The sequence below is a fragment of the Dermacentor albipictus genome, chromosome 2 (genome assembly GCF_038994185.2).
Source record: "Dermacentor albipictus isolate Rhodes 1998 colony chromosome 2, USDA_Dalb.pri_finalv2, whole genome shotgun sequence".
In the NCBI taxonomy this organism is placed as follows: Eukaryota; Metazoa; Arthropoda; class Arachnida; order Ixodida; family Ixodidae; genus Dermacentor; species Dermacentor albipictus.
This window is the reverse complement of record NC_091822.1, coordinates 108,320,260-108,331,239: the sequence shown is the minus strand read 5'-3', so window position 1 is coordinate 108,331,239 and position 10,980 is coordinate 108,320,260. Positions and strand designations below refer to the sequence as shown.

Sequence of the window (10,980 nt, the reverse complement as noted above, 5' to 3'; positions counted from 1 at the left end):
ATTCGAAAAAAAGTAGGAGTAATGTTTTGGCAGGTTTGGCGGTACTGCTGCTGCAGTCAGCAATAGTCCAAACCGTCCTTCATTTTTCACGCTGACTATGGGCAAACAAACACTATTCTCCTCAACTACCTGCCGGATCCACGCACGTTCCCCGGTGAAATTCTCAGGTTTCACAAACGCAGAGTGCAATGTTCATTGTCACAGCTCAGTCCCTAAGTACTTTAAAAGGCATTCCACTCACTATTAGGTCGCAAAGGTAGGGTTCTAAGAGGGCCAAGTTGTCATCGTCACCACTAACGAAAGAAAAAATTATAGGCTCTGACAGCCAATTGCAAGGTGTCCAGGTTCCGGGCAACAGAAACAGACGATCGGTTTTCTAGCCTCAAACACTTTTTTTCTTCAGTTTTTTACTGCGGTGTTATCCTCTCCTGAATTATCGGGTTGCACGTCTTTTGTCCCACCTCCCCCTTTTTCACGGTGAATGCCTGTTTTCCTCTTTGCTGAATATAATGAATGGCCTGACATGCGTTTTCTCGTATTCGCGACGTGCAGCGAATTCATCCGCTTGCACTGCCGCACGTTCCATGCCCTTTTCGCCCGACCTATCTTGAATTCACAGGCGCGTACAAGGCTTCATGCAGATTAGCTCAACAGCTCAATCTTGTCGTGACAACCGAACGCATCTTCCCCTTTTAGCCACTCAATTAAATTGACTTTCAACTTATAAGTGAAATCTTGAAAAGACTCGCCCGGTGTTCTAGCTGTCTCCCGAAAACGACGGTGGAAAGCCTCCGCTGAGAATTGATATTTTCTTACCAACGCAGCTTTTACTTTCTGATAGTCACCTGCGTCGTCTCTTGTTAGCCTTGCAATTATTTCAGTTGCTTCGCCAGGAAGAACGGTCAGAATCTGTTGTGGCCAACTCGTTTTCTTGCAGGCTCGTTCAAAAGTAACGAGAAACAATCCCATGTCATCATTTACTCTGTACGACAGCGTGAGATCTCTTTTTACTCCTGCTTCACCTGAACGTCTCTCATTTGATGATGTTATTTGCCGATTGCCTGACCAGATTCCGCTGCACGTCTAGTTCATTTAGCTTTAGTTCGCGAGATCTCTATTCCTTTCCTTTCTTTCTTTATGCAGCTTCCTTTTGATGAGCTTTCCGCCTTTCTTCTACCGCATTTTGTTCAGCTTTCTCAGCTCGCTTCTCTGTCTTTTCCTATGCTTCTGAAATTTCGTCCTCAAGAGCCCCGCACTTCTCACTCGTCTCTATAAGCTGCGGCTTTCTCCAACTCTTCCCGACCTCAATTCCCAGCTCTTCACAAAGTAATACCAACTATGGCTTTTTCTGTTTGCTTAAATCCATGGTCAATCCCGAACGAGGACTTCTTTACTATGCTGTGATGTGAGGAAGCTTTCAACAGGAGCCTGCACGTGCAGAAACTAATTTGCCGTTTTAGAAAACACACGAGCTAAAACCTGGCAAATTCTCAAAGAAAGTCAAGCGCTCACCATTCTGCTGAAGCCAGGTCGAAGGGTGGAGTATCCCACTGCAGCCACCAGCTGATACAATTTCGACCTGGTGAATTGGGTCTTTCACCGCAAGAATCAGGAAACGACGAAGGCGGGCATCGTGATGATGAAAAAAAAAGTAGAAAAGAATGTATTCACTTCATTGGTACACATTTGTGACTCTATCCGAGTCTCGAGCAGTTCTCGCGTAGGGGGCCAGGACAGCCTTAAATAACCCCTTGCGATCTTGCGGTCATCGATGTCTTCTTGGAAAACTTGGGGAACTTGTGGAAGTATCAGTGCCTTTGTCAGGTTGTGAAGTCGATGAGCTCTTCTCCTTCGTGTCTTCTCCTCTTGGTCCTCCCCTTCGAATCTGCTCAGGGCATAAAGGGGCGACGCTTTTTCGGGGAAGAGGGCAATTATGTTGATGTGGGAACGCCAGCTTGAATCTTTACCACGCTTCAGAGGTCGAAGTCCAAGCATATCCTAACATCCTTTTCTGGGATGAGAGAAATCATCTCGTCATGGGAACGCATGCCTGAACGTTTCTCACACTTGACACCTCGACCAAAACAGCCTACTAATGTGTAGGGTTGCTGTGCTTGAGGAATCCTTGGGACGTGGGTTCGATTGCTCAGTATTGGAGAAACTTCAAGGATCTTTCTCGTCATTGTAGGGTGGCACATACCTAGTGTCAAAGACATTCCTTCAATAGCAGCACACACCTACTGGCAACCCAGCAACTCAAGTTGGCATATCAGAGGTTCCTTGGAGAACAGCACGGACTGAGAGGCACATATATTCCATACTCCAAGTCGACGTCAAAGATTTTCTTCGAACAGCGGTACCTATCCAGTCCCGCATCTACAGCGACTCATGTCCCCATGAAAGAGGTTCATTGAAGAGCATCATGTACGTATGCACTGCCACATACTCGGCAGCCTATGTTGGTTCAAAGGTTCGTTTCGAACGCTATTTCCTCAGCACTGCAGCTCGATGCACTACCCTTTCGACAACGGACTGCCCATTGACCTAGGTAGGTGGGAAAATGGTTAGATAGATAGATACATAGACCCCAGGAAGTGAGTGCAGTGCCGAAAAGCATTTTTAGCTGCGACAAAACAATATTTGTTAACGTTTTAGAAAAAGTTCAGTGCCCTAGCTTCCACTCTGTGAAGGATGATGACCAGAGAAGCTGTGTATGAGGACCCCTTAATGGCAAACTGCACGTCTGCCGCAGGCTGGCCCGATATTGCACAATCTGCGGGATCAGCCCAATGTATGGGGAGTGCTTAATGCCTGCTTCATCTCCGCTGCGAGTCGGCCCAGCATTGCACTTTATTCGGGATCTTGCCACGCATGGGGAGTTCTGTGTGTACACACAGACACAACCCTGGGGAAACTAGCCCTTAAGAGCTTCGCTGTAAAATTGGTTACATCTTTGCATTTCTTAATTCATTACTGACTACGACGAGTGCGGGAGTAGTGGCACGAGCGTGTTCGCGCGGCAGCGGCGAGGGGCACCAACGAGCCAGCTGTGGAAGATGACGACGCTGGAGCTAATCCTGATGATGATAGTTTTGTGTCTACACATGGAAACGATCCTGGGGGAACTATCCCTTAATAACAGCTTTGCTGTAAAAAAGTGCAGGCTACAGAATGCGTCCAACAGCAGTAAGAAATTTTGAGGCATCTTCTACTTCCTGTTGTAACACATTGCATGCAGTAATGATGCGATGATGAAAAACATGGAATACTTAAATGTGTTAATGTGACACTTGCACGTATGGCCGATCAATCCTTTAACAGTACTGTGAGAATGTCGACTGGTCAGGCCTTGCAACGGCGCAAAGCCACAACTCTTTCTGACCTCTCTTGGTCTTGCTGATGTGGTTGTTTCAAGCCATTATAAGGCACTGACTGCATGACAAGTGGCTGCTTGTGCGGCGCTGTTAAAGAATTAGTTGACTGCACAAATTTTTTTCACATTAGATTACAAAGATTTGGTGGTTCAGCACTTTTTTGATCAAGTTTCATAGCAAGACGGCATTTTTAAGTCTGTGTCATGCAATATGCCTTCTGGCACCTTTGTGAAAGGACAAATCACACTTGTTGCAGCCCTCACCGTTGGAGAAGCTAGCCACCACACAAGCTACATTTACATGGACTCGACAAAGGCAGGTCGAGCTCGCTTATTGGGGCGAAAACTGGTCATCGGGTTCATATAAATGCTAGCAGGTTGAGTTGAGCGAGCATCGAGCAGAGTCCAATCAACTGCAAGGGGTGGATTGACATGCCCAACCCACTAGGCAAGATGCATATAAAATAGAGTTGGGCCTAGAACCTACACTCCTGACTTGACCCACTTGTGTAAGGTTCATGTAAACAAACCTATAGATATGGAGAGATTTTCTGCTTCTCAGCAACTAAAGATATTGAAGAACGAGATGAATAACTATGTCAATTGTTTTATCGAACAATATGAACCAAAATGTGCATTTCTTTACCAAATTGCAGTGAAAACAAAGCAGCCACAAGGGCTTAATCCTCTTTCACACTTCTCAGAACATAAGCGCAGATCACTGTACACTGTACATGAGGCTCATAATTTAACTGACACGGCACACTATCACAGGTTAGCAAGTGTAAGCAGTGATGCACAAAAGATCAAAGCCGAAACGTTGGTGTTGAGTTAAAAAAATCTTTATTAAAGAAAAAACTCTGCCGCACATCCTATCCAAAAAGACGTTTGTGTGAGTATAAAAGCCTAGCTCGTCATTGTCTTGTGCATACTGCAGGCGCAGTCAAAGAACTGCAGAGCAACACGGCCACTTATTCAAGCCGAGCCAGCATCTCGCTGCACGGCAGTGAGGACAACTTTTCAAGACACTTTGTTGTGGCAAATGTGCATGCCAGTCAAGCATCACAGTACGGAAAACTCGCATGCATAGCCCTTGATGCACTAGAAACCATTGTTTAGTAGTGTGCTGGCAAAGCGAGCTCATCAACAAAAGCAGAGCGGTGCAACTTGTCTTTTTTTTTTTTTGCCTCAGTTGCGCGCTCTACCCGTACACCCTGCAAGCACGAGTGACTTCAAATGCGGTGTAATGCAGTGTTACAAGCTCAAGTGTTGTTTCATTTCAGGCAATCAAAACAGCCTTTCTGTAAAAAATATTTGCCGTTACACTTGAGAAACTGAATACAATACAGCTTGGACAGTTTACTGCGTCTTTTCTTTACTTACTGAACAACTTATTATTTGTGAAATCAACGTTCTCATCCTAATCTTGTGCTTCAGAGGCACTTGCACGTGTCTAAATTTTGCAATTAAGGCAAGGACTGAATGTGCATAGTGAGGCAAGCGTGAATTATTCGCGGCACTCTTTCTGCAAATTGCAGACCATTTGTGAAAGTTAAGTCCTGATAAAAACTAAGTTGTTTACTTCAGGACTTTCAACATTGTTTCATAAAAAGAGATTTGCCCTTGCTTAATCCACTAAGTGAATATAGCAAGCGCAGGACAGCTGCAATTGCTCGCACAGGCTATGGGTGCAACTTCCACGCTCAGCTTTCTATATTATGGCTGGTAATTAACTGTGTGTGTGCAAAACGTTATATATTGCTTTGAACTACCATTAAAACAAACAAAAAGAATCCAGTAGACAGGACTCGTGGAAAAAATGTGGAAGATAAAAATTATGTAACCAAGATCACAGACACAGCTTGCATTGCTGACTAAAGTGGAATGTATGCCCCCCCCTTCAGGATGGATGTTTCAATGGTTGGCAAGATTCATCCTCCCGTCTGCCAGGGGCAAACCTCCAGAACAGGCAACTCATGTGTTCCTCAAGCGGCAACTGCTTGCAAACTCTGACAGTCAGACAAAATCAACATCAACCTGTTCAGCTGACCAGCAAGACCTAAAATTAGGTCATATTGTGAAATTAGTCATGTTTCATTATTTTTAAACCAGGTAACTTGGCTTGCCTGCAACACTGTTTTAAAACTCTCTAGAGGCACCTGTCATTTTTTTGTAGGCGTCTACATCTAAGCACTAGGTAATCTGAGCCAATTTTCAATGCACCATCGGGGTTAAACGAAGGGAAGTTTATAGTATTAAAGCAAAGCATTTTTTAGAGGAAGAGCCTTTGCTTGTAAGAGCCTCAGCGTACATCTGCTTTCATGTCGCCACTAACATCCTTTGTTAGCAGCCGTCTCGGCAACACGGCACCTACCGACAATTTCGTGTTTTTCTCTTTCTTCTGCTTATCTGAAATCAGTTCTGGATCTGAATACCAAAAACTATCGTACGCATGACAGGAGGTAGCAAGGTCTAGAGCAATAACTTCATGGACAACTAAAAAAATATCCGAAGTGCCCCTTCAAAGTGCACTAATGAGCAACACTGTTTAAGTGCTGGAAATGCTCTTGAAAATTGCTGAGTAGAGGCTTTGGCTCATTTGAAGTGCAATGTGGTCCTTCTTTAAAAAAAAATAATTTTAACTAGGCCCGCGTAGATGCCATCAAAATCAATAGGTGCAAGATTTTTAAGGTGGCAGCGCCACTGGTTCTTTTCGTTGTTCCATCTTTTCTGGCTTACCAAGCCTCTGTTCACAATAAGAGTGTCCGTTTCTCCATTGTAGGAGCATAACTCACTAATACAGCTTAACAGGATAGTTCCCTAGTTTCCCTTTAACAGCAACAACAACCACATGGGGATACGAAAATAATGCGAATTAATGAGTATGCCGACTCACCAACTTCTTTTGATGAAGCCACATCTGCTTATTTAGTAATGTGGCGCACAGTAGAAGCGACAGTCCTGAAGGTAAACTGAAAACCCCCATGCCTCAAATGAGAGCAGACATTCAAACAGTAAACGTTCGTTGAGTGTCCAAAGTGCTCGCACAAGAGTTCTTGCATGGAAGAACCTGACATATAATCAATATTGGCTCAGAAGGTCCGCTCCTCAGAAGGCAAGCAGTTGCTACTTTCACTTGCAAGCCAGGGCCAATTCAAACAAATGAATTGGAATGCAATGTGGGAATACTGCATGCTTCAGCAGTACCAAAGGAAAAAAAAAGCAGAAAAAAGAAAGGAAGACATCGTAATACACTTAATAAACACTGACCAAACTCGCTTTGGAAGCAGCACAAATATATCGCTAGGGTATTGCTATAACATGCACACAGCCCCTAAATAACAATGAAAAAAGCTTGGGGAATGGGGGGACCTTGAATGAACACAATGTAGTCTACATACTCTATCTGCGTAAACGAAACTAAATGTAATCCGTTTGTTCAACAGAATGCATGAAATGTGTGTGCACCAATGCTTAACAGCGGCAAGTGCTGGTAAAGGGGTTTGTATTCTGGAACGATCACCGCCTGGCTACATTTTTGCTTTCAAGTGATGCAACTGTCAAAAGGAATGCGTGCAAGTTTACGTGGTGCACACCCCGACATTGCCACGCTTCCATCATGTGGAAACCGATGGAGATGGAGCAAATGTGAGAATAACGCAGGCAGGAAGCACTATTGCCCAACGATTTTCTTTTCTTTATCGGTCAATTTAGCCACGCAGTGCAAACTGAAAACGGTATCTCATTGAGCAATCGTTCCAGAAGGCGGATCTAAGTCTTGTACAGTGGGAAAAAACAACCACATGGAATAACAAAACGAACACATCTAAGGGAACATGACGTCAAAGAAAATAAGGGACAGCAGGGAACACTGAAAAGGGAGGCAAGATGGGTATTTTGTGCAATCAAGGTTGCACTGACTAGCCTGGCACTGAATTCCAGCAGGTTGCTAAAACTAACGTATGGCTCAAAAACACAAGAAATGTATGTGCAAACAACCTATACATGCGGGTAAACTAGTGACGATACAGCTGACTAATGTATACATAAAAAGTCCCGCTGCTTCTGCAATGCCAGTAGCCAGGGTTTTTCTTTCCCCTACTAGATTATCGAACAAAGCTCCGTTTTACCATGCTTCAACTGTTTTTTCCCATGTTGATCGTCAAATTGCTGGGTTGCCAACCAAAAAGGAGACAACACATGTCAACGGGATGACCCTGCAGGCTGGCCAGAGTTGGCAATTTGCTCCTCGCAAAGTGAAGACATGTGCACGGTATCTGCAACAGCAGAACGGTGCTTCATGACAACCAATTTAAGCTGTACATTCCAAAACACCATACCGCTGATTATCCTTCACACTTGCTACAAATCAGGCTAAATATCGTTGTTGGCTGCCTTAACGCTGATGATGTCAGGTTCACCGAAACAATGAACGAAGCCGCTTTTATGAAAGACTCGTCCAGGTACAACCAATCTGGATGTAATTGGTAAGAACCTAGTTAGCTGCAAACATATGAAATGGTAGTTTAAATGGAAGTGCTCAGTAGCGTTTTGTTCTTTGTAACTGCTCAGTCATGCCCGGTTCTCAGAGCTTCTGATGGCCTTCATTTCCCGGTTAAAGCATTACCATAGTGCACCAATTAGCACTGGTAATGCAAGCATGCATTCAGCTCTTGTGCAATCTGGTGGTGCTGAAAGTAATGGTGGCAGTCACCACATGCGACTTTAGCGTTGGCACACAGATAGAAAGCCAAGAAGACTTTTCTTTTAGAACAATAACAACGGCATGTTCAAACTTCAACAGAAACGAAAACAAACCACAGCACGCTCCATCTGTCTCGAGAGGGGCTTACAACGCTAAACAGCATATTGTCCGTGCTAGGCATATTGTTCTTGAGCTGCGAAATAAAGCAAGAAGACTCGCACTACATGCAACAAAAATAAAAGATTTGGGCAGCGGCAAATGTGTCCATCACCAGATCTGCTCGTGGAGCATCCAGCTGCAAGAACACAGCAGCTCGCGAAATTTCCTTGCTGAACAAAAAGAAATCCATGCAAAAGCAGCACCTGGATTATAGATTTTGACCCCAATTTGAATAACGTTTTCTAAAACAGCTAAAGCACGTACTTCTCCCAAAGTGCACGGAATTGATGTAAGCGAAGGCTTATATCAATTGGGGAGTTGGGGAGACTGACGTGACATTTTCAAAACGTCCCAATTCCTAATTTGGCCAGTGCAGGCACCTGGCCCGTGTGCATTACCTCGGGGCTGATGGTGAGCACACTTACCATTCAATGAGTGTGCATCTTAGGCACACAGCCATACATCACCTGTCAAAACAACGTGTGACAGCCAGCAAACGGAGAAGTGGATGCAGGACAACTGTTGCAAGTTTGCCTCAATGCGATCGAGCAAGCTCCTACTCAGTCTGACAATGGAAGCCATAAGAGTAAACAATAAAATTTCACTGGTGAAGCACTGTTAGGTCACCTCTTGACCCATGACAACCAATGTGGGGGGGGGGGGGCACAGAATGGCGCAACCACTTTACTCTGTATACTATCTTTTCTCAACGCTAGCCTCAACCCACATCGATTGCCATGTGCATCCTTAGAATTTGATTCGAATGCTCTATCCTGCATGCGTTTTCCAGCGCCTCAGCAATATGGAAGAAACAACTGGAGAAGACAAACTCGGTGCTGGCTAAAAAGCGGGCAACAGCAGTTGCACGCACAAGCTGAGGAGGACTGCCATCTGTGCCAGAATTTGTCGTGGCAGCAGAGGCAGCAGCAGCAGCAAGGTGTGCGCAAAATTTTCCAGTGCCTGGAGGACGAGTGTGCCGCCATCATCAGGTGGTCGAGCGGTTGGCCGTGCTGTTGGCCTCGGGCTGACCCGACAGTGGCATGTCACTGCCGTCCACGATCCTCCGGAAGAAATGGTCCTCGTCTTGAAAGACGTACGGCTGCCGATTGTTCTCGTAGAGCAGGCCCAGGATAATGTTTAAAGCCGATACATCATACCTGAGTGAGGAAAGTGCAACAAAGTGATCAGCAGGTGTATCTGTATGCATTTAACCCCTAAGAATTAAGAAAAGAGTGAAAAATGCTTAGTCTTTTTCTAAAATCTGCACTCACAGCTGTTACTTAAAAAAAATATGATACGAAGGATACTTATAAAGCTTTTCCTGGTCTTGTTGCAAAATATAGCAACAGACATTGTATATTATTTATTCATGTGGCGAAATTGCACAGGTAGTTCAGCCATTGTCATGACGAGTTGGCTTGTTATCAGCAATAGGGTTTAAAGGCCAACTGCAACAAAATTTTGGACAGTGTAAAGTGCGTAGTTTTAGACAGTGTAGACAAGATAGACAGACAGAACATTGAGAACTGGCGTGGCTTCCTGACATGACCTTGGAAGTTAGGTGCCGCCCATGGCTGGCTGAAAATCTTGTAAGCCATCGTCTGAGATATGCATCATATCTGCTAACTGTCGTCTGCTTAGGTGCTATGTAAAGGGTGTTGAAGAAAATTTGACAATTACAAGGCCTGCAGTTATGCCAAGATTGTTTTGATAGTACATATCATTTTTAACGAATTTAGCCAAAGTAAAAGATTATTGCAGTTAACCTTTTGTTGTTTTCAAAGCAAACTGTGAGAATGTGCATACAGTTAAACCTCAACATAACGAAGTCGGTAAAGATGGCAATTTGATTTGTTATATCAAAATTTTGTTATACTATTGAAATTTGATTTTTTTAAAAATGCAATTAAGTACAGTTGTTGGTGAATTATACGGAAGCGACTATAAAATTTTTGAATTAACAGGCAATTGAAAAGAGCAAATTTGAATGAGAAAATAAATCTTTTATGCTGAACTCGAGAGTAGGCAACGAAAGATGTGGTTTCATGCCGTATCGACAATATCTTCACATCGGCGGTACAATGCGAAGCCAGCCATGCTTTTGTGTCCATTCCTTACCTGCAGCTGATAGTGTCGCTCGCAGAGGGACGACCCTATCGTGAAATGCACCGGCAGTGGAGAGGGAATGTTTCGTCTGCCTCTCGCTTCAACACATCTCCGAATCTCGAGATTATGCAACCTCTATCACTAAACACGCTGGAAGAGTGCACATGATGCATAAGTCCTTGCACGCTTGGCAGATTTCCGTATTTACTCGAATCTAGGCCGACCCCCTAAAGTTTGCAGCCAACAACAACACAAAAATATATTGCCTCGAATGTAGGCCGAACAAAAAAGCGAGGACCGCGTTCACAAAATGCGATCAGCATTTATTGAATATGAACGTGCAGAGCTCATTCAACTTCGTCGTCGCTGCTAGACTCGTCGCTGTGTTCCTGGTCACTGTCACTTTCAAACAATGCGCTGTCTTCGGTACCGTCAAGCGCATTAGATATGCTGCACTTTTTAAAGGCGCGCACAATCAAAGCACGTCGGATGTCGTCCCACGCTGCAGCTACCCAGCCCGCCAGCTGCGATAGCGATGCATGTTTGATGCGGCCCGTTGCCGTTAGCATGTGGTCTTCGTCAGTCAACCAGTCTGTGTAATATTTCCACAGATGATACTTGAAAGGTTTGTTGATGC

At 44.4% G+C, this 10,980-nt stretch overlaps 1 protein-coding gene across 6 annotated transcripts in view; it reads right to left on the bottom strand.

Annotated features, from left to right (window-relative positions):
- Positions 1-4,197: 4,197 nt before the first annotated feature.
- Positions 4,198-10,980, bottom strand: part of LOC135914885 (uncharacterized) — a 55,687-nt gene continuing 48,904 nt past the window's right edge. For all 6 annotated transcript variants that reach the window (XM_065447805.2, XM_065447803.2, XM_065447808.2 and 3 more), the window contains one exon: positions 4,198-9,394. In XM_065447805.2, coding sequence (XP_065303877.1) covers positions 9,223-9,394 — 172 coding nt within the window. In that variant the 3' untranslated portion in view covers positions 4,198-9,222. The remainder of the gene's footprint in view (positions 9,395-10,980) is intronic.